The sequence below is a fragment of the Macaca mulatta genome, chromosome 6, assembly GCF_049350105.2.
Source record: "Macaca mulatta isolate MMU2019108-1 chromosome 6, T2T-MMU8v2.0, whole genome shotgun sequence".
NCBI lineage: Eukaryota > Metazoa > Chordata > Mammalia > Primates > Cercopithecidae > Macaca > Macaca mulatta.
Window position 1 is genome coordinate 160467501 of NC_133411.1, and position 24354 is coordinate 160491854.

Below are 24354 nucleotides of genomic sequence, written 5' to 3' on the forward strand. Positions count from 1 at the left end.
ATTCTGGAAGGTGTCAGGTCAACCTCCCCTGCCTCTGTGGCGAGGCCATGCTATTAAGCTCATCTCCCTGACTATATTCCCAGGACAGACCCTTGACCTCTGAGTCAGGTCTGGACTCCAGTGGCTCCATCGCTTGGCCCACCCTCCCTTTGCTGCAGGTCCTATCACGGCATCTGAGGGAGTGGCAGAGGGGAAAGGCTGGAGCTCCCTGAGAATTCAATTTTTCTTCAGTGGCTGGCTCTGAGCCAGCCTCCAAGCATCATGCTTTCAACCACTGTGGAGTGTGGGCAAGCATGGACTCCTACATGCCCTGGATGGAAACTTTATTCATTTTCTTGTTTTCTTTTTTTTTTTTTTGAGACAGTCTCACTCTGTTGTCCAGGCTTGAGTGCGGTGGCACAATTTTGGCTCACTGCAACCTCCTCCTCCTGTGTTCAAGCAATTCTGCCTCAGTCTCCTAGGTAGCTGGGAGTACAGGTGCGTGCCACCACACCTGGCTAATTTTTTTTGTATTTTTAGTAGAGACGGGGTTTCACCATGTTGGCCAGGTTGGTCTCAAACCCCTGACATCAGGTGATCCACCTGCCTCAGCCTCCCAAAGTGCTTGGATTACAGGCGTGGATGGAAGTTTTATGCCTGGGCAGGCTGTGTGGAGGTGGTTCCCCAGGCCTCTTTTTTCTGGCTGTAATGATGCTGTGAATCATCTCTGGGAGGGCCAGGGTGAGCCTGATCCCAGCCTCTCCCAGCATGGGGAGGACGGAGGTTGGTTGTAATGATGGCTAAGGGAAAAGAGAAGGAAGGTGACCACCATTCTCCCCAAAAAAGCCTCCTTCTGAGACCACCCCAAATATGGTCATCTCAGATCCTGAAAAGACATTTTGCATGCATACCAATAACCAGACTCTCTTTTTCTACTATGCTTTATGTGACTGGCATGTAGAAGAGCGGAGGAAGAAAAGGTGAGGAGATATATGTATTTATGTGTGTTGCTAGGCATGTGTCTATACATGTATATGTGTGTGCAAGCAAGTTGAAGTTTGTATATATGCAAATGCATATGTAAGTATGTTCATGTGAATTTATTATGTATAGTTGCATGTGTGGGTGAGTATATGGATGATTGTGCTAGGTATTTAGGTATATGCTTATATATTTATGTGTATACATGTATAGGTATTTGCCTGTGTGTGTAGGGTTGTAGATGGTCCTTTGTTTATATGTGTGGGTATGTATAACTGTGCATTTGTATATATATACTGAATGGCTGGATTATGATAATTTGAGATGTTATAAAATTAAAATGTTAGCAGTTTATCTGTAAATTTTGAAAGAATGTAAATCCTCTCAAAATTAAAAATTACTTACTGTGTTTTAAAAAATATGTTTAAAAGCAAAGTTCCATGATAGCAATTGTTGGTTTATGCCTCTAGGAACACAGTTTCTCTCCTGACAAATGCACACGCACACACACACACACACACACCACTCAACATTTGTTCCCACTGGAAGTTTGGAGTTGAATTACATGAGGTCCTTAAGAAAGTGTCCCTCACCAAATGAAATTGCCCTATCTCATGTTTGTATCTGTATAAGTGAAAGGGGACATCTCAATGGGCTAAATTACCCCAGCCGATGTGGAGAGGTGCATATATGGGCATGGGGCAAGGGGTTTGTCTGGGGCCAGGTTTCTATAAGTGTATTTGATAATAGTGAGCCATGTCAACAAGTTGAGCAGTGCCAGGGGTTTGCCCATTGGGCATGGCTGGCTGTGTTTGGAGAATGCGTATGTTACTTTCCTTCTGGATATGTTCTGCGGAGAAATAGACCTTTGTTGGGAATGTAGGGGGAGAGATGTGGACCATGAGTCTTGAACAGCTTGGTATATCCCTATGGGGGCCAAGGAATTACCTAGAATGGTCCCTGCCCCTGGGAACTCATCTGAGGCTTGCTGGGGAGAAGCAAGGGAGGTGAGATCAGTGATGGCCGGCCTCAGAGATGGGTCCCTTGGTCCTCCTTTCTCCTGCCCCTCACTCTCTGTTCTACTGCCCCTCAATCTCCCTTCTCCTGCCCCTCACCCTCTGTTCTCCCGCCCCTCACTCTACCTTCCTTGCCTCCACTACCCACTCCGCCCCTCACCAGGCTCTCACCTGTGAGCACTGTGGGCTGTTATCATTGACATCCAGGACAAAGATCTCCACGGTGACCGAAGCCTGGAACTTGCCATCAGATGCTGTGACTCTGAGTAAGTACTTGGCTGTGTGCTCGCGGTCCAAGGTCTTCCTTGAGGAAATCCTCCACTCATCTCCAACTTGGCTGATGCCAAACTGGCCCAGGGGGTCTCCCTCTAAACAGATGGGGCAGAGCTTTCAGAAGCCAAGCAATAGGAATGAACTCAGCTTTGTGTCACAGGTGGCTGCCCATTGGACACATTTTTTAGAATTGCTGGGAAAGCAAACATTTCCTTCCTTAACTAGGAACCCACAGTTCTACACTGAGTCCACTTTTTGGTGTTATGAAGCTACTTCAGACTTCAAATGCCTCCTGTTAAATGAAATTATCAATGCAAGAAGCATCACTCCAAAATATGTGGCTGAAGGGAGGGTTTTTTATTTTTGTGGCCCAGAAGGCATGGGAGGAAGTTAAAGGGAAATAAATTTCAATTCTATGTAAATGTCTAAGAGGCATAGCTATATAACAGTGGAGAGGTAGGAAGCAATCAAAAACACTAAACACTCCAAGGTTTTATTTTGTAACTAAGGACCCACCCTAAGTGGAGGTTCTGTAGGAGCACTAGGTTTGCTTGCTAAGTCATCTTTCTTTCCTTGACACTAATCACTGACAAGAATGTAGGAATATGGATTTCTCACTCTGAGATCCTAAGATTCCAGAGTTCTAAGATCCAACTGCTCCAAGAATTGATAATATGTTGACATTTATTACTCTATTAGCCTGAGATTTTAAGACTTCTGTGTTTTTAGGAGTCTGATATTTTAAGATGATAAGATTCTATTTTTCTACAACTCTGTATTTCAAACAGCTTTGATCCTATGTCTTCAGGAGTCTGTGGTTCTTGGTCGGAATTACAGACTCATGAGCTTTTCACTGGACAGCTGTGAGAGCAGAAGGAGCCATGTTCATGGGAATGGGGGGGACATGGCACCTGGGGTGAGAAAAAAAAAGGACACAGGAGTGAAGAAACTCTCTCATGGCCACTGGTTAGCTGGCTTAGTCACTGGATTGGGAATAGGGTAATTTAGTTTCACAGTAGGTATCCACTAAGAAAAGCAGCTTGTAGGTGTGGGTTTTAATCCCAGCCCTGAAGCAAGCACAAGAGTGTGACCTTGGTTGAAATTCTGCATCTGGGTCTTGGTTTTCACATATGAGAAATGAGGGAATTATACCTAAGGAAGCGCTGTCATTCCTACACTTAGGACCTGTGATTGACTAAGAAGCGTTTTTTTATCATTCACGACTTTCCCTGGGCAGGACACTCTCCATAAAGATAGTCACTTGACAGAATTTTCATGGATCACGCAACTTTCTTTGTGCCTCCTCCATCTTTCAAAACACAACTCACAGCAGTTAGAGTATGACTCACATGAAATAACGAGACATCCTTTTTGGAAAGCACTTTCTAACGTATAGGTGCTTTCTATAAATTACAGATCTTACCAGCATGCCTGTGAGGTGAATCATAACATGCATACCAAGTCTATAGGTGGAGAAACTGAGGTCCTAGGGAGTTAAATGTGCCCAAGGTCACACTGCTAATAAGTGGCAAACCCAGGACATGAACCCATTTTAGGGCACCTCTTCCTGGATGTTTTTCAATACATTCCAGAGCCTACAGTCCATGACAGGTGTTCTTACCTGTGATGTAGCAGGTGACCTGCCTGTTCTGCTCAGAAATGTCAGCATCCAGGGTCTTTAGAGTCACCACTAGTTTGCCAGGCTCACTGTTCTCAACCACAGATCCTCTGTACTCTTCAGAAGCAAATCGGGGAGCATTGTCATTCTCGTCTGTAATGGAGACCTGAACCAGGGCCTGAGAGGATAGCTGGATGGTCTGTCCATGGTCATAGGCCACTACATGAAAATGATAAGTCTGGCAGGTCTCACAGTCAAGTTCCTGAAGTGTGGTGATCCAACCACTCTCACTGTCAATGGCAAAGAGCTCATGGACATTGCTACCAGGGTCTGCAGACAGCCTGTAGCTCACCTGGCCATCTCTCCCAGTATCCTTGTCAATGGCAGTCACCTGAATGACTGAGGTCCCCACTGGCATATTCTCAGTGAGGACAGCCTTATATGGATCAGCCTCGAATACAGGCCTATTGTCATTGACGTCTCCCACTTGGATGTTGACAGAGACCAAGGACACCACGTCACTGTTCTGAAGGCAATGTGCCATCACATCAATCTGGTACAATTTGGTGGATTCATGGTCCATGGGCTTCCTCACCTTTATGACCCCTGTGTCTGGGTCCAGGGAGAAGACACCATCCTTGTTGCTCTCAGGTGTGGTGCCCCGCACTAGACTGTAGATGACTGGATCTTGAGCTGCCACTGCTTTAACAACCCCAATTTCAGACCCCTCTGGAAGGTCTTCAAGTGCAGAGAAAGTATACAGAGGTTCAGAAAATTTCGGCAAGGATACTTTTTTAGGAACCACCTGAAGTCGTACTGGCACCAGAGAGTTCCAGTGAGGAGGTCCTCCATCTTGGGCTTTGATGAAGAAGTCAAGGGTCTGATTTTCCAATCCCACCAGGCTGTCTTTCACCTTGACCACACCAGTGACTGGGTTAATTTCAATGACATCTTTAACTAGGTCCTCTGGATTCATTGAGTAGGTGACATCTGCATTCTGACCTTCATCTGCATCATAGGCCAACACCTGGATAACCGGAGAGTCTTTACTGACATTGGATTGAATGGATACTGTGTACTCAGATGCTTTGAACTGTGGAGGGTTGTCATTTTCATCTGTGAGGATGATCTTCACCGTGCAGAAGGCTACTCTTCCTCCTCCATCCCGAGCCATGACCTTAATAGCAATGACCCTCTCTGTTGAATTTTCCCGATCCAGTTTCTGTAGAGTGGCAATCTGGCCATTGGGGTTTATGGAGAACTTCTCACTTGCTAGTTTATTGATGATAGTATAATCTACAGTGCCATAAGGACCACTATCTTTGTCTATGGCTAGCAAATCAATCACCTTGGTTCCAACCATTGCATTCTCTGCTAATTCTGCCTCATAAAGGTGCTGCTGGAACTCTGGGCTGTACTTGTTGACATTTGTAGTGTTGATGTACACAGGCACAGTTGCTCGGAAGACTCCATCAGAAGCGCCTATCCTCAAATTGTAAGAAGAGTCCAGGTGCTTTTTGCAAAGGTTGAACATAGAAATTATTCCTGATGAGCTGTTAATGGAGAAGTGCCTGTCCTGATTGCCAGAAAGAATTAGGTACTCCAGGCGGGAGGTGTCCCTGCTATCAGGGTCAATAGCCTGGACTTTAAGAACCAGGTGTCCACAGGTTGCCAGTTCACTGACATTGGCTTCATATTGAGGTTGTCTGAACTCGGGGGGGTTGTCATTGATATCAGACACATTGACAACCACAAGGGTTTCACCAGTGAGTGGGGGATCTCCTTTATCCATGGCCCTGACTTTCACATGAAAGTGTTGTTGGGCTTCATAATCCAGTTCTTGAACTGTGGACATCTCCCCTGTGCTCCCATTGATCTGGAAGAACTTGGAAACATCTGAGCCATCCTCCACAATCTGATAAGAGACGTCACGGTTCTGCCCTGAGTCCCGGTCAGAAGCCAACAGTTGGATCACAGGGGTCTGAGCAGGCAAGCCTTCTGAGATGGAGGTGGTATAGACCAATTGGGAAAAAGTGGGAGGGTTATCATTGACATCCTCCACTAGGACTTCCACTGTGGCTTCAGAAAATGACCCCAGAGCTGTATCCGTGGCTCTGACTGTGAACACATGTTTGGTCTTGGACTCATAGTCCAAAGGCCCTGTTACTGTTAGGACACCAGTCTTAAAGTCAGTGGTGAACAGCATCAAGGGTTCTTCCTCCACAATATTGTAGATGAGCCGGAGTCCCTCTGGACTCCGGGCCTGGGTGTGGAGAATTGGGGTATAGAGGGTGATATTTTCAGGTACTCTGACTTTGTAGTAAGGACTCTGAAACAGTGGGTTGGATTTATTTCTCACAGTGACAAGTACCTCTTCCTCACTCTGGAGGGATGGCGTTCCTCCATCCCGAGCAATGACTTTGAGGCGATACTTATTTAAAGCTTGATAATCAAAGGGTTTCTTGAGTGTTATGTCCCCAAGATAGGGGTCAATTCGGAAATATGTGTAATCTTCTGCAAATTCATATGTAACGGCCCCATTTGTCCCCAAGTCCTCATCAGTGGCAGATACCTGAAAGAGGACATCCCCTGGCTCTGTGCCATCTTGGATGATTGTGTAATAGGGCAGATGCTTAAATTTGGGGGGATTGTCATTGACATCCTCAATAGAGACTCTGACCAAAGCCTGAGCCACCCGCTGAGGTGTCCGATTGTCTCTCACTTCCACTGCCAGCTCATGAGTGTCCTGCTGCTCCCGGTCAAATGCCACACCTCTTGTCTGCAACACGCCTGCTGACTGGACCATATGAAACATATCTGTGCCATTCAAGAGGAAGTAGGAAAGGGTGTCATTCAAATGATTGCCCTGGGCACCAAGAATCACCAGTGCCTTTCTGTCCTGTAAGTCCTCCTTCACAGCTGCTGTATAGACATCCTGATCAAACTGCAAGCTTTTGTCAAGCACTTGGGTCAAAGAAATTTTTACCAGTGCAGTGTCTTGATACAAGCCATCAGAAGCCCTGATGGTGAGCTTCCGAGAGAGTCCCAGGAGAGCAGGATTCAGCACAGATATGCTACCAGTGATAGGATGGATGGTAACAGCTTCATCAGCATTGCCAGTTTTGATGCTATAATTGACTTCTGAGTCATCATCGCTGGCCCGCACCATGAGAAGCTCCATGCCTGGATGGATAGGTCCCACTATTGCTACCTCATATATCTGTTCTGAGAACCTGGGAGGAGAGTCATTCACATCTCTGACGTGAATGATGACTTGGGCAGGTCTGGGTGCAAATAATATGGGGCTTCCTTGGTCATGGACATAGACACAGAATTGGAAAGAGGGCATGCTCTCATAATCCATCTCTGATACAATGGTTAGTGTTCCCATGCTGGGATCAATTTTGAAAAACTTCAAGGCCTCCGGCTCCAAAATTTTATAGACCAACAAGGAATTAGTTTCTTTGTCACTGTCAGAGGCATGAATCACAAAGGGGTTGTTGTTTTTATCCATGATCATGCTGTACAATGGAGCTGCCTCACTAATTTGGCCCACAAAAGTTGACTTTAAGAACATAGGAGCATTGTCATTTTCATCAATTATGTCAACCACCACCATGACATCAGTAAATGCACCTGCCATATTGCTGCCTCGGATTTTCAGCTGGTAAGACGAGATTTTCTCATGGTCCAAGTTCTTCTGGGTGGAAATGAGGCCAGAATATGAGTTCATAGAGAAGACTCCATCCTTGTTTCCCTCTCTTAACTCATAGGTAACTTCAGAGGAGCTCATAGCAGAGACAAGGAGGATTGGGGAGCCAACAGGGATTGATTCAGGGATCTCTACAAAGTACTCAGATTTTGAAAAGATGGGGGCGCTCCTATCTGAGGGGTAGACGTGAATGATCACTGTAGCCAGGTCATGCCATTGTGGGGAGCCTTGATCTTCTGCCTTCACTGTCAGAGTATGTGGGGCATGATTTGCCCGATCAAGCTTTTGAGCTAAAGTAATGATGCCTAGCAGGGCATTGATGTTGAAGAAACCTTCACCGTTCCCTGAAACAGAAGACAAGACAAACAAGTTTGCCACACCCTCGAGAGGTTATCAACTAGGCTTTCTAGATCAGTAAAGGGACCATCAGACAAAACCTGGACAGAGCAAAATCTGCATATAGTGTACATCCACCATGGATATAGTGTATAGAGTAGATACTTTATAAAATCTCTAACATGTTGCACGTAGTAGGTGCTTCATATCACACTGTCAATTATCACGAAGTTTCTGGGACACAACTTAAGCTACAAACCAAAGCTATAGTAGGTCTTTGAAACCAAACAAGGAGGCTCCATAGGAAAAGCACACTCCACCCTGAATTTCAGTGAAGGCTTTCGTAGGAAAAGCTTCATTTTGCATTATACAGAATTTGTAACCATATTTTGTACAACCTTTTTTTTTTTAGAGTCAGGGTCTTGCCTGACACCCAGGCTGAAGTGTAGTGATGTGAGCATGGCTCACTGCAGCCTCAAACTCCTAGGCTCAAGTGGTCCTCCAGCCTCAGCCTCTGCTGGGATTACAGGTATGAGCCACCCCCGTGCCTGGCTACATTTTTAATATGATTTTTAATAGCTTTGGTTATATAGAACACCCATATCTCGAGGCTCCTGAGCAAATGTCTTTGCCCCATGCCTGTATTTCCTAAACTCTAGGCATTCTCACATCATCTTTATAATTTTTTCAATATCCATCTATTGCCTGTGTTATGTTACACTATTATTTAATTGATGTTTTCCTTTAAATAAATTCACTCAAAATTTGATAAATATTTTAAAGGTAATATTATGTTGCTTCTTTAAATAAAAACACTGTATTGCTTACCATAAATCAGAAGTTATCATAAAAAGAAGTCAAAGAAAAAATACCCTATTAAAATCGAGATAAAATCTACTGCTTGCCAAAAGGTTTGAGCCTGTGAGCTATCCTCTTTCTTTGGTAGACAAAGAGTGGCAGGTGTTAGAGAAGACGACAAGACATTCTAGAACCCAACAGAGGCTTTGTTCTTCATTCTATCAGGGAGCTTGAGTAATTTAAAGAGGAGTGCTTTCTCCATGCCCAAAAACCTTTTAATGCCATTAAATGAGTAATAGTTGAATCGTTTTGCTCACCACCACAGGTACAGGCCTTAACACTTGAGAAAATACTGCCGTTTACATGTCTTACTCCCTCTATCACATGGGTGCATATTTTATTATTTCAACGGCAAAGCAAATGGCTAAGTTTTGTCATAAACTTTCAATCTGATTCTTCCACCTCTGAAGCCCTTCTCCAGCTGACTGGTTAGGTGATTTGTCACATAACCGCTAAATTCAGTCAAAGAACATGGTTTTAAAGAGTAAGTAGTCATTTTAAAGTGATTCCATTAAAAGCAGCTAAGTTAACAACCTAGATGTAATTCTGATTATAATTTATGATATAATATCACACTGCTGAAAGAAATAAATCAGGGCACAAAATTGTATATTCATTATGATCTCAATATTACAAAAATATGCATAGGGCAAGATGAGAGGGAAAGACAGAAAATCATTCTTTTGGGGTGATGAAAATGATGGCTGTGTGTTGTGTTCTTTATACATTCCTGTATTTTTCATGTTTTCAAAAATGAGCATGTGTTACTTCTATAACCAGAAGAATATTTTATTTTATTTTATTTTATTTTATTTTATTTTATTTTTCTTTTGAGACGGAGTCTCGCTCTGTCGCCCAGGCTGGAGTGCAGTGGCCGGATCTCAGCTCACTGCAAGCTCCGCCTCCCGGGTTTACGCCATTCTCCTGCCTCAGCCTCCCGAGTAGCTGGGACTACAGGCGCCCGCCACCTCGCCCGGCTAGTTTTTTGTATTTTTAGTAGAGACGGGGTTTCACCATGTTAGCCAGGATGGTCTCGATCTCCTGACCTTGTGATCCGCCCGTCTCGGCCTCCCAAAGTGCTGGGATTACAGGCTTGAGCCACCGCGCCCGGCCTTATAGAAGAATATTTTAAAACTAATCTTATCTGGAAAATAAAGTCATTATCTCCATCAGTGAGGTTGGCAATGAGATAAAAGATGTGATTTCATTTCATAAATCACAAAAAGCAAGCAATGCATTATAAACCATATTTTTCTTCTTTGGGGGTGAATAGACTTCTGTTATATGGCAACTGTTTCTTCCAAAAAGAAAAGTTAAAGCTACTGGCTTTATACAGTACCAGTAGCTACTGTATAAGCTACTGGCATGCAATAAATGAACATTAGGTCTTGCGAGGGCAGACAGCAAATTATGTTCATCTTTGTTTCTCATAGCAACTAGCTCTATGAAGTATTATTATTAAATATAATTATTACTATTAAATATCATTAATTATGTATTATAATTATTACAAATTATCATAATAACTAGTTGGATACTGGATATTATCGCTTTTGTTATAGTAATTGCTTATAATTAACACTTATCAATGATAGTAGTAGCCCCTGGCATTTGTACAATATTTCAATTTACAACATATATTAACATACATTTTCTTTTTTGAGATAGAGTCTTGCTCTGTCACCCAGGCTGGAGTGCAGTGGTGCAATCTCAGCTCACTGCAACCTCTGCCTCCCAGGTTCAAGCGATTCTCCTGCCTCAGCCTCTCAAGTAACTGGGATTACAGGTGTGTGCTACCATGCCCGACTAATTTTGGTATTTTTAGTAGAGATGGAGTTTCACCATCTTGGTCAGGCTGGTCTCAAACTCCTGACCTCAGATGATCCGCCCGCCTCGGCATCCCAAAGTGCTGGGATTACAGGCGTGAGCCACCGCGCCTGGCCAACATACATTTTCTCTTTTAATCTTTGCAATGACTTTCTGGCACAGGTAAAATTATTCCCATTTTTCAGATGAAGAAAACCATATAATAGATACTAAATCACTGTGCAGCCTTATCAGAAAATAAAAATTACTTCTAAAACTATGCCATACAACTCATAAAATATTCTAACATACATACATGAAGTTATTACATTTTTAAATGTTGCATGGACTTCATAAATATCTTCTACATGTTTGGTCACTGGTGGGTTTATATAATATATATGCAAATTCTCCCACAGCATAAGTGGTCCTTACTCATACTGTAGTAGTTATGTTATTACTGTCTCTGGATAGTAATACTATCTTTGGAAGTGCATTAATTTAGGTAGTCCCAGGGAATGCTCTAGAATTATTGTTTGCCAAGGCTTAACGAGCTTGGTACTCGATTAATTTGCAAATTCATGCCTCTAGTGCTTTCCTTTCTTTCTAAAGCATCTTGACCCATCCTCTGAGCTCATGGCCAGGCCTCTCACCTTTCAGGAGGGAGTAGTGGACCTCAGCATTGACTCCCCGGTCGGCATCCGTGGCTCGGACCTGCAGCAGCTCTGTGCCAGGGACTATGGTGTCAGGAACACTTGCTTCATAGTGGAGCTGGGTGAAGCAGGGTGGGTGGAGGTTTCCATCCTCCACACGAATGGTCACCCACACAAAGTTCCTCTTGATGGGTATTTCCTGGTCTCGGACCTATGGGCCCAAAGGGGTAATTGGGTGAGCAGCAAACGGAATTAGGACGAGGCAGGGTTAGGGTAAGGTCAATGAACTAGAATGCCAATTTAAAATATGCCCAGTTGTAACTAACTCTCCGTATTCTTTTAAATCTTGTTCTAATCTATGCTCTTTTTCTTCTTTTGTGTAAATTTGTCAGTCAATGATTCCTAGGCTCAGCTATTTTAATGGATAATTCTATTTTAGGAGAAAGGCAGAAATAGGCAGAGAAGCAGTGTTTTTCAAATTACGTCTCAGAGAATAATACTCATTCTTCAAGATGTTAACATGTTATGCAGGGAAAAAAAATTATATGGTCACGTAAATTTGGGGAGCACTGAATTAAATGCAAACAGTTTTCTTTGCTACAGGACTTCTCAGAGCCTTGAATACATATTATACGCCCAGAGGATGATAAATTAGCACAAGAACCCTGATCTTTAAGACAGGAGGCCAGACTCCAATTCTGGTTCCATCATAAATAACTATATGGCAGTGAGCAAGTCTGTCTTTCTCTGTGGGTTTCAGGTGTAAGATGAGACAAATGGGCAGGATCAGGGATAGAACTAGGGGTAGGCAAGTAGGGTGCAAAATTTAAAGAGGCCCCGACTCTTGGGGTCATAAAAATGCAGGCGCATGGCCCAGAGAGAGTGAGCCCTCCTTACATTTTGTGTCCTGCATGGCTTGCTGGCCTAACCCTAGTCCTTGCTCTCAGTGGGAAAGCCTCCATGTCCCTTCCAGCTCTGACACTATATGAATCCACATTGAAGTCACTGAGCAGGGAGATAGCTCTTGGAGAATATTTGGGGTGAATCCAGAGAAAGCTGAGGTTGACGGGAGTTTCCTTGGCAGCCATCCCATCTCTACCTTCACTTCCAGGCATCCCTTATGGAAGGTGCCCTTGGCCAGCTGTGAAATGTCACAGCTCTGTCTCATGTATGGTCTTTATGAGCACTGGTGTGCCTGGCTCACCAGGGAAGGGGACCTTCAGCATGTCTCCAAGCACGTCCACCCCCACACATCTACATGCAAGCATATTCTCACCAGATTTTTCCATTTACTCACCATGACTGTCAGTGTGTGCTGGGAGGGCCCTGAGCCCAGGTCCAATTTTCCCACCGTTACCAGGACACCAGTGCTTGGGTCCAATTGGAAGAGGCTGGCACTTCCTGGGTCTTGGCTGCCATGTATGGTATAGATGAGGCTTTTGCCCTTGTCTTGATCTATGGCCTGGACTCGCAGGAGCTCCACCCCTGGCACGGTGTCCTGGGGCACTCTGACCTCATAACGAGTTTCCAGAAACTGGGGCCGATGGTGGTTAATGTTGGCAATCATGAAGATGTGGACCTAGGGAGGGAGGTCAGGGAGAAGGTCCACTGCGAGCCCCAGGAGAACAGAGACTGGGTCTGTCTGGACCTCCCTGTACCACCCAGGCCTAGCACAGTGTCTGGCACTCAGCAATCAATCGATAAATATTTGTTGAATGAATGATAGTATTTCAAAATCAAAAGACCTTCAGATGCTACACAGTCTAGTGTTTTTCAAAAACAAAAATTTTCTTGAAGGGCCTTTCCATCAAGTGAAATGTTGTGTGAAATCCAAATGTAAGAAACAGATAAAACTCTGTCTGAAGCCAGAATAGAAATTCAGAGCCCCACTTACCCAGTCATCATCCCCCTATACCCATTGGTAGCCCCATGGTACTCTATCTTTAATTAAAACTGCTCATTTAAACAAGCTTCCAATTATAGACAGATTCAGAGTGGGAGCAAGAATTCTCCCAGGGTCACAGAATTACAGAGTGTATTAGACAAGAACCTTGATTCTAAATTCAGTGTTCCTTGAGGAACACCACATCCACAAAAAACCTCTGTAGCCTCATCCCAACGAAGGAGGCCTTCCATCTCCTCTCAACACAGCGGTCCCCAGCTGAGGCCTCTAACCTGCGTGGCAATGGTGCGGGACCCATCTGTCACCTCGACAGTCAAGTTATAGCTCGACCTCCTCCTGGTATCAAGAGGCCTGGCAATGACGATGCTGCCTGTGGTCTTCTCAATGTCAAAGTCCATGTCCTTATCCCCACCTAGAGTGGGAGTGGGGAGAAAGCACACACAACCTCAGTGATTTAGGCATCACAGCATAAGACAGGCTTTGGTTGTCAGGCTCAGAGGACGTGGTGGTAAAGTCCACAGTGGTAAAGATGGTAAAAGTGGTAAAGGTGGTAAAGATCTGGGTGATGGTGGTAGTTTATTCCCCAGTCCCAAAAGTGTAATTTATTCTGTCAAGTTGTTGTCAAGATATTTTCATTTAAATTTTATTAATAAATCAAATTGATTAATAAACTATAAGAATCCAAATGTAAAATAACATGAAGTTTTTAAAATGTATATAGAAATATGTTTAGTGACATGGAAATATGTTCATGATATATTACACTTAAAAATATTATAAAACAATATTTTAATATAACCCTAAGGGTGTGTGTGTGTGTGTGTGTGCGCGTGCACGCGCGTGTGCGTGTAAAGGAAAAATGACAAGAAGGAAACACATCAAAATTATAACAGTGGATTATCTTCTGATTGGTGGAACTTTAGGTGATTTTTATTCTCTTCTCTGCATTTATTTGTATGTGCGCATTTACCTATTTATAGACAGGCTCTCACTCTGTCACCCAGGCTGGGGTGTATGGTGCAATCATAGCTCACTATAACCTCAGCCTTGGCCTCAAGTGATCCTCCTACTTCAGCCTCTCAAATAGCTGGGATTACAGGTGCGAGCCACTGTGCCCAGCCCAATTTGTGCTTTCAAAATGTTTTAGAGAGTACATGCATTAATTCGGTATTAAAGAAAAAAAGTCAAATAAAAGAGCAGTAAACCAGAACTGGAAGTAAGTCCAGGAGTTTCAAAGAGCTTGGGTCAGTGGCATACGTCCTATCCTACTCTTAGCCAGGACAGAAAACTGTACCAGGACTCCATGTTCATGTGGGTGCTGAAACTCTTAGAGATTTTTAACCTGGAATCCCTGGATGGGTTTCAAAGAGCCTATAAATCCTCTAAATTGTAGGCAGGTTTACATTTGTGTGTGTTTGTGCACACAACTTTTTGGAATGAGGACCTAAGCATTCATCAGATTCCTGAAGGGTTCTGTGACCCCCAGATGTTGAAACAAAACCTTGATTTAGAGACAGAGAGGAATTTCAGAGAAGGCCATCAGAGCCTGGATCCAAGTGCCTCCTAACATGAGAATGGGCACCTTCCCCTGATCTCAAGGGCAAAACCTGAAGCCAGAACATTGAGCATGGCCCCAGGGTATAGCTGATGGCAGGCTCACTGTCAACTATGATTTTCACATTGAGGCGGAAAAGGAAACACAAAGCGTTTCTGCTCTGAGTCTTCCTGGACCATCTTAGGTCTCCCAGGTTCTTGGGGCAACTGGAGGCACTGCCAACTCTGGCCGGGGTTAGAGATCGTGGCTGGAGTGAAAGGAAAGCTTGGCATTCGTGGCATTCTTACTGCCTGTGCTCCCGGAGAACCAGGAAAGAGGCAGTCCGCCCTCAGGGCTGAAAGAGGGGGTGCCAAGGAGCCCGACCTTGAGAGGTCTCAGAAGGACTGTAGCAGGAAAACTAGAGCTGGTATATAAGGACAGGAGGGCCTGGCCCTCGTTGGGCCCTCAGCCTCGCCTCACCTGAGATGTTGAACCAGAAGAGGCCGGGTCTGCCCTCTACGCTGATGACCCCCACCATGTGGTTCACAGGGTCCGTCTCCATGACCGTAAAGCTGTAGTGGGTCTCATCAAAGGCCAGGGGGATGGAGGACGGCCGAGGCTGAGGGATCCACTCAATGTGTAGCCGGACACTGGCTGAGAGTGGTGGCTGCCCACTGTCTGTTGCCTTGATCTGAAAGGAGGCCAACACCAAAACTGAGGGCAAGAGACAAGAAGACCCAAGCAGCCAGGATGAGAACCAGAGCGTTCTGTGATTCTGACCAAGCTGGCCTCTCATGCAGTCGTTCATTCATTTGATGCACACTTGAGGGCTTGCTGTAAACAGGCACCCTGCCAGTTGCTGCAGGCATGGTGGTGAACAAAACATATAACCTGTGCTCAAGAACCTCATGGTTAGTATAAAAACAATAAATGTCACTGTTAACTGAAGACTTACTGTGTGCTACTTCCTAAATTGAACTTTACATACATATGCCCTTTGCTTTTCCCAACTACCATAAACCTAACAAGCTAGAATTTATTGAATTCTCACTATTATCAGGCCTTGTTCTAAGAGCTTTGTGCACAATATCTGATTTAATCCTCACAATAACCTTGGAAGAGGTCCTGTTATCATCTCTTTTTTACAAGAAGAAACTAGGGCTCAGCGTGGTCAATTCACCTACCAGATGAAATGCTTGGCTAGCAATGAGACTGGGGTTGAATTCAGGCTGACTGATGGAAGCACCCGTGCACTAGCTACTTGATATATTGGCTTCTCACAAGAAAAACGTTCTTATCTCCATTTTACAAATGATAAAACAAAGGTTAAATGACTTGTCCAAGATCACACAGGTGTAAAATGGCAGTACTAGGGTTGGAACCCAGGCTTATTGATTCCAAATCCTCCCTTACTCTCACTAAATCCTTCTTTCTATGAATCGAGGGGATTTCCCAGGCAAAGACCTTATTGCCCTCAAAGAGAAGGACCCAGAATTTGATCCTTTGGCTGAAGCTGGGACTCCCAGTTTCTCTGGGAGAAGGCCAGGAAGGAGAGTACTACTTCCCTCATGACGGCGGGCTGTCTCCCTCCTCCTGAATTCTCAAAGAAGGTCACTAACCAGCATGCCACTCCTCCCTCTGTGGCTTCCTTCTGTCTGCTCACCGTTAGGATGTTGTACTCTCCAGCTGTAAAAGTGCTGCTGGATGACACCACACCTGTGACCGGGTCGATACTGAAGCCCTCCTCATCGCTCTCCTTGATACTGTAGGTGACTCTGCCATTAAGACCCTCATCCAGGTCTGAAGCCACCAGCCTGTACACAGGCCCAGAGGACACTGGGCTCAGCCTCTCTGGAAGGCGGACATTGAAGAGTTTATGGGAGAATACAGGTGGATTGTCATTGACGTCCAAGATGCCTATCACCACCCTGGAGGTGGACTTCAGTGAGGGCTCCCCATTGTCCAGCACAGTCACCTGGGGGCAGAATTGAGCATGAGCACCTGAGCTGACAATTGCAAATTAGTGACTATGCTTTGCCACCCACCACAGCCCTACCACCACTTTTAACAACTGGGAAATATCAGTCAGTTTGTTCTTTGGTATAAGCTTGTGCTTTTTATTATCATAACTTCACCTACTTGGAACTCAGCTCTCTGGCAACTTTGCCCATGGGAAAGCCAGTGAGAACAGAGAAAGGAAGCAGAAAGAACTGGAAGAAGACAGAGTCAGAGTCTCTAGACAAAAGCTGGTGCTGTGTATGTGGGACAACCCCTGGGCTATTTCTCAAAGACTACCTACTTTTTACTTGCTTGTGTTTCTCATAATCTTAGTTCTCTGGTTTCCTTAAGCTGCTCAATATTAGAGAAAACAAATGAGAAAATGTTTATGAGGGAATGAGTGGTACTTTTTGAGTCAGACACGTGGCCCAATGCAATGAAATCGAGTGAGAAAAGGCCTCCAAACCATTTCAGAACCAGTAGTTATTTAATGCAAGGGCAAATAAGCACATGCATCAATAGCCCCAAGGGCATCATATCAGACAGGACGTTTCCACCTGAAATGGTTCCGAATTTTTAAAAACACTTTGGTGTTTAAAGGTAAATATCTGTTACTGAACTGTGGAGAATGCTTTCAGGCCTTAGGAATTCTAGAAAGCCATTTAGCTACTTCTTACTAATAATACCTGTTTCTTTTTTTCTTTTTTTGAGACTGAGTCTCGCTCTATCGCCCAGGCTGGAGTGCAGTGGCACGATCTCGGCTCACTGCAACCTCCACTCCCGGATTCAAGTGCTTCTCCTGCCTCAGCCTCCCGAGTAGCCGGGATTACAAGCGCCCACCACCACACCTGGCTAATTTTTGTATTTTTATTAGAGATGGGGTTTCATCATGTTGGCCAGGCTGGTCTTGAACTCCTAACCTCAAGTGATCTGCCCGCCTCAGCCTCCCAAAGTGCTGGGATCACAGGCATGAGCCATTGCACCTGGCCAATAATACCTGTTTCTTACCAAAGGAAAAAGAATGTGCAGAGCATGGAAGTATCAAAGGCAAAATTGATTTCCTGCTGAGGAATATGTATTCCCCCCTCCTGATGCCTTTAAAACTAGAAGAGATAATCAGTGAAGGACAGCTCAGGAGGGGAAATAGTTAGATTTCCACCTGATCTCCTTCTCTTCTGATTTCATTCCCTCTAAGCCACTAACCAAAGCCTTTCATTGGAATAGGCACCAGGAATGCCTATGTGATTTTAGAGGCATCCTAGAAAGAACACAGATCTAGAAGACAAAGGTCTGGTCTTCATCCTGGCTCTGCTACTGACCTAGTGTTTGACCAAGAATGATTCTGTCTCCCTGGGCCAGGAGGGATGGACTGTACTCAATAAGTACATAGCACACATGTACTGCTCCCCTCTCCTTCACTCCCTACAGGCATTACTAATCAATCAATGGTGCCTTCCCAGCCTGGACACAGTTTCAGACTCCTTCCCTTCTCAGTGCTGAGGAACTAGCAAAGATCCAAGGATCATCCAGCAAGGCTCAGCTCACGTGTATCCTCCCTGAGGCCAAACCCTCCTCAGCCACAGTGCTAGACATGCACGTGGCTCCAAGGCCTAACATGGCTCCACAAATCACCTTCTGTGGGAGGCATTCAAACCCAGTCGATGGATTCACCACCATTACTTACCTCCAGGATGTGTTCATCCTTGTTCTCTCTGTCCAGCTGCCGGGCTGTAGATAGGAGACCTGGGAGAGAGATGGTAGGGGAGAGACATGAGCAAAAGGCTTTCAGGGCCACTTTACTGAGGCAAGTTCAAGAATTACATTCAAATCTCAGATAAGAATTCTTCTGATCTGTGAAGAACACTTAAAGATCATCCTCGACTTAGGATAGTTCAACTTAAATTTCCTACTTTATCATGGTATGAAAGTGATACACATTCAGTACAAACCATACTTCAAGTACCCATACATTCTGTTTTTTACTTTCACTTCAGTATTCAAATACTGAAGTATTGAGTACAAATACTGAAGTGTTGAAATATTCAATACTTTATTATAAAATAGGCTTTGTGTGAGATGATTTTGCCCCCTTAAGCTAATGCAAGTGTTCTGAGCACGTACAAGGTAGGCAAGGCTAAGCTATGATGTTCTGTAGGTTCAGTGTTTAAACACAGTTTGGACTGACAGTATTTTTAACTTATGATGGATCTATTGGAATATGACCTCACTGTAGGCTGAGGAGTATCAGAACACTAAGGGGAAATGAAACTCGGGGGAAAAGAAGGGTGAAGTGAGGAGCTGGGAGAGAACAGCAGAGATAATATGTCAGGTGAAGTTCCCAGCTACTTCCTGCTTTCACTATTAGGCAGGGGTGATACATCAAAACTTCAGCAATCGGCCCACCACGAGCAGCCTCCCCAGTCAGGATGGTTGCCAGCTGGAAGCACCCAGTAGGGTTACTGGTGCACAGGGGTTAATGTCAGCACTGCTGTGATGCAGTTTTGGTTTCTTGTCACTAAAATCTATGGAACATGTTTGCATCGGAATGTCTTCTGCTCATCATTCATTTCCTCTTCTTTTAATTAACAAACGCCAGTTCTCCTGAGGGGAAACCAATTTTAGTCCTTCACTATCTGGGGTGAGGCTGAACCTCCTGGGGAGAAGTATATAGCCCAAGGATAGCCAGTCAGCACAGACTATCCCCCTGGCCCTCGCAACTGGCTCTGCAATAGACAAGGGACCCATCTGTCTGATAAGAATCAATTCTGGGACTTTTGCAAGAGCTCTAGAAAGAGGCTTTTCCTGCTGGTGTGCTGAGAGGACAGGAGGAAGCCTGATAGCAACAAGAAGAGGGACTCCTGAGGATAGACCCACTCAGAGAAAATAAGGCCAAGAGATGAGCAGAGGCAGAGCCTTCATTACATTATTTGAACGCTGGCTACACCTGTGCCTGCAGCCATCATATGTCTGGAATTTTCCATAAAGTAAGAAAAACAATGTCTTTTATTGCCTCAGCCAACCTGCATTGGGTTTCTATCTTTACATCTGAAAAAGTCCTGGCAACCAATTCAATTCTGAGAATTCACATGTTGGGACAGGAATGGGTTAGGGGTCATGGTGAGGCTGGGAAAGCATTCAGGGTCTTTGGGATTGGGAGGCCTCCAGAAAGGACTCTACCTCCTGCCTCAGCCTCTCCCTTCCCCTCCTATGGCCCTGCCAACCCCCAACTCCAGCCTCAGGTTCCTTACAGGGGACCCACTAATCCCCTCTGTGCCTTGCTTGACTCCAGGAAGCTCCTGTTAATTCTCTCAACCTTATTTCAACCCCAGCCTCCTCTGCAAAAGGAGGAATGGAATTGGGCGACCTTTAACATCTTTCTGGCTTAAGTTCTGAACTTCTCATCCCACTTTAAGGAATTTATTCTAAGGAAATCAGTGCATACATCTGGGAAGATGAGTACACACAGTGTTCACCTTAGTCATGTTTTAAAAGCAGATAATTGGACACAATCCATATAAGGGACCAGTTGTATACAGTTTACATAAAAAGGAATCTTAAGCAACTATTCAAAATACATTTTGTAGATGGGGAAATGCTGCACACAATATATTGTTGAGTAAAAAAGGCAGCTTGTCGCCCGGGCATGGTGGCTCACACCTGTAATCCCAGCACTTTGGGAGGCCGAGGTGGGCGGATCACCTGAGGTCAGGAGTTTGAGACCAGCTTGACCAATATGGTAAAACCTCATCTCTACTAAAAATACAAAAAAATTAGCCGGGTGTTGTGGCATGTGCCTGTAGTCCCAGCTACTAGGGAGGCTGAAACAGGAGAATTGCTTGAACCCAAGAGGCAGAAGTTGCAGTAAGCTAAGATCGCGCCACTGCACTCCAACCTGGGTGACAGAGCAAGATTCCTTTAAAAAAAAAAAAAAAAGAAAAAGAAAAAAAGCAGCTTGTCAGGAGCTGCAGCAGAAATAACAACTATTGCCTTCAGTTTCAGAGAAACCACGAAGTGATAGCATTTTCCCCATTTATTATTATTACTATTCACTAGGGTCCTAGTACTGGCTCTTCCCATGACAGGCTGGTGCCAGATGAATAGAGAGGGGGCTCCTCTCAGTTCATCTCCTCTCACTTCTCTCAGTTCATCCATAATTGAAGAAGTTGGGCAGAGAAGGTGCTAGCTCTCTGCAAGATTCCGGGAAGTTGAGGTGGAGGTTTTCAGGGGCCCAGAGGTCATCCAAAGCCATGGCCTCAGAGGCCATGGTTCATGTGGATGGTCTCTTGTAAATGAAACCAGAGTTACTGGTCAAGGTTAATGGAACATCTGAACACTTTCAGTAAGTTTCCTGATCTTGTTTAGGTGATGAAGTGATTGAGATCATGGAATTAAGTGTAGAAAAAGAAGCTCAGTGAAGAGCCCAGAGGTTCCCTGGGGGGCTCAGTGACAGAGCTGGGAGCTCAGCAAGGGGAACAGGGATTCGGTGCTGGGCCAGAGCCTCCAGTCATGGCAATGGGAGTGTGGTGTGAGGATGTGGGCTCTGTTAGGGGCATGTTTTCGCCTTGTGTAGTTGAACACAAGTCATTTCAGCTTTTTCTTCCCTAACTGAAGGTTGGCATGTGAGGAATTGGAGAAGGCTCCTGAGAAGCTCCACACTCAGGCACCCTTCCAGGCAAAGAAGAACAAAGGGAAGGAAAGACACACTCCTGTGGGACGGGAGGGTGTGGACACTGTCCCAGCTTGGCCCCAAGCTCAGGTGCCTCATGGGGGAGGGCCTTGGGCTGGGGTCCCCCAGGAAGAACGTAAGGACTAGGGGGTCTTGGCAGGTAAGCCTTCCATCTGGCTCCATCCCTTCCTTTCCTCCCTGCCCTTCTCTCCTCTCCCTTTGCTCTTTTCTCTCTGTGTATCTCCTTCACCATCCTACTTCTCTCTTCCAGCTCTTCTCTCTCGTCTCCCCTTGTGCCTCTGAATCTCAGCCTCTCTGTCTCTCTCTCCCTCTCTCCTCCAACCCCATTTGGTTTTTCTTTTCTCCTTCTGCCTCTCGCCACTGCCTCCCCTGACCTTCTAAGGTCCTGTGCCTCTGGAATCAATGCCCTGTGGCATCCTGCACAGTGGCCCCTATTCTCATCCTCATCCTCCTCTCTGAAGTCAGTGTCAGAGTTCCCAAGAAGTGCCTGAATAGAATGGGGATATAGCAGAACCACCTCCACAGGGCTGTGTGCACATTCACTAAGGTGCATAGAAAACCCCTCTCGCCCTTCCTGGATGAGGTGGCACTCAGTGGACTTCACTCTTACCATTTTTCTCCTCCAAACAAATGTTTCCCCAGCACCCCATCTCAGACCCATATTTGACCCTTCATCTTCCCTCCTCCAACAGTTTTCCTACTGTTGTTGATTCTATCTCTGATAGATTCCTGATCTTGAACTCCTCTTATCCTGAGTCACCACAATCTAGGTCTTGCCCCAGCTACCTTTCCATCTTTATCTTCCTCTTCTTCCCTCCTGCAGCATCAAAGAACCAACCCTTTTGGAGCTCTCACATGCACAGGCATTCAGCTAAGCTCTTTCTGTAGCTCTGTATATTAACTCATTTAATCCTCACAACAGCCCAGGTGGTCTCTATTATAATCTCCATTTCACTGGTGAGAAAACTCAAGCATAGAGCAGGTAAATCACTTTCCCAAGATCTCATTATTTATAAGTGGTGGAACTATGATAAACCTTTAGAAAGTCCATCTACTTGTATTGTCTTCAACAAGATCAGGGTCTTCCTCCCTCTCAGATAGCACCTGTGTCATCATCCTCACCCATTTGCTCTCCCAGACTGCTGCCTCTCAAAATCCTCCCACCCTCCAGCTCAGCATAACCACCCCTGTTCCATGAAGCCCTTGCAGATCTACCACCCAGAGCAGCTTCCTCCTTCTTCTGAGTGGCCAGGGCACTGTATCTACGCATATTTTACGATGTTACACCCTTTCAAACTGGTTCTATCGTGTTTATATCCAAATCTTCATGCTCCTGATGGACTGAATTGCTCAACACCTGAAATCGTGTTTTATTTGTCTTCATATAACTCCACGGCACATTGTTTAGAAGCCTTGTAAGGGCAGACACCTTTAAACATTTGCTGAGTGTGTGAATGAATCCTAAGTTTAACAAAACATTGTGGATGCTGGCAGAGATTCATTCATCCATTTAGCAATTATGTGTTGAGCTCCTAATGTGTGACAGGTACAGAAGAAATTGTGGTGGGCACCAACAGTTAGGGTCCCTTTTCTGGGGGAACTCTGAAGTCTAGTGAAGGACACAGACTATTAATGGAATAATCACACAAGTGAATATAACGTCACAAAAGGAGTAGGTGGTGCTGGAAAGTGTGTTAGGGTATCAGGACAGCCTTCTCTAAGGTAAGAACAGCTGGGCTGGCATCTGAAAGAAGAGCGGGAGTTAACCAGACAAAAGGAGAGAAGAGTTGCCTGCTAGAGAGAATGGCACATGCAAAATTCTGTGTGGAGGGGCCCCGACGGAGGAAGGCCATGTGACTGGAACATGGGGAGGGGCAGCAGGAGAGGGGCAAGATGAGGCCAGAGAGGTCAGCAAGGACAGACCAGGCATGACTTTGTAGGACACAGCAGAATCTGACTTCCTTCCTTCCTTCCTTCCTTCCTTCCTTCCTTCCTTCCTTCCTTCCTTCCCTCCCTCCCTCCCTCCCGTCTGTCTTTCTTTCTCTCTCTCTCTTTCTCTTTCTTTCTTTCTTTCTTTCTTTTCTTTCTTTTCTTTCTTTCTTTCTTTCTTTCTTTCTTTCTTTCTTTCTTTCTTTCTTTCCTTCCTTCCTTCCTTCCTTCCTTCCTTCCTTCCTTCCTTCCTTCCTTCCTTCCTTCCTTCCTTCCTTCCTTCCTTCTTTCTTTCTTTCTTTCTTTCTTTCTTTCTTTCTTTCTTTCTTTCTTTCTTTCTTTCTTTCTTTCTTTCCTTTCTTTCTTTCTTTCTTTCTTTCTTTCTTTTCCGAGACAGGCTCTTGTTCTGTCACCCAGGCTGGAGACCAGTGATGTGATCATGCCTCACTGCAGCCTCAACCTCCCAGGCACAAGCCGTCTTGCTACTTCCGCCTCCTGAGTAGCTGGGACTTCAGGTGCACACCATCACACTAGGCTAATTTTTGTATGTTTTATAGAGATGGGATTTCGCCATGTTGCCCAGGGAGCTCTTGAACACCTGGGCTCAAGCTATCCTCCTGCCTCGGCCTCCCCAAGTGCTGGGATCACAGGTGTGAGCCACTGTGTCTGGTTTACTGACTTTATCTTAAGGGCACAGGGAAGCCATGCAAGGCATCCAAGTAGGGAAGGGGGACAAAGTAATGATGGTGATGAGAAAGGTGGGCTGGGGGCGCATTGGTGATTTGTTCTACTTTTGAAAAAGTTCATGCGTATAAAGATTTCTTCCTTTCAACTGCAGGAAGGCTAAGAACATCTCTGCCCTCTAGGGCATTTTGCCAGACCTGCTGTCAGGGAACTGTTGATAGTAAACAGAGCAAGGATTTGGAAGAAGCTGAGAAGTTAATGCCTTAGGTGAGAGATCTCTTCCCACTCCTGAAGAGGGAGGGACAGGGAGGGACAGGGTGGGCCCAGGTAGAGAGCCAGCTTCAGCCTGTTTTCCAGGAGAAAAGCATCCTCCTCCTAGAACTACTC

The 24354-nt window shown here is 45.1% G+C and overlaps 1 protein-coding gene across 1 annotated transcript in view; it reads right to left on the minus strand.

The window, feature by feature from the left end:
* The window catches only part of FAT2 (FAT atypical cadherin 2), an 88038-nt gene that overhangs the window by 34459 nt on the left and 29225 nt on the right, over positions 1-24354 (minus strand). Inside the window, exons 4-11 of the mRNA XM_001110265.5 lie at positions 18352-18410; positions 16333-16644; positions 15150-15360; positions 13408-13547; positions 12530-12811; positions 11233-11443; positions 3871-7923; positions 2148-2344 (exon numbers count right to left, since the gene is read on the minus strand). Coding sequence (XP_001110265.3) covers positions 2148-2344; positions 3871-7923; positions 11233-11443; positions 12530-12811; positions 13408-13547; positions 15150-15360; positions 16333-16644; positions 18352-18410 — 5465 coding nt within the window. The remainder of the gene's footprint in view (positions 1-2147; positions 2345-3870; positions 7924-11232; positions 11444-12529; positions 12812-13407; positions 13548-15149; positions 15361-16332; positions 16645-18351; positions 18411-24354) is intronic.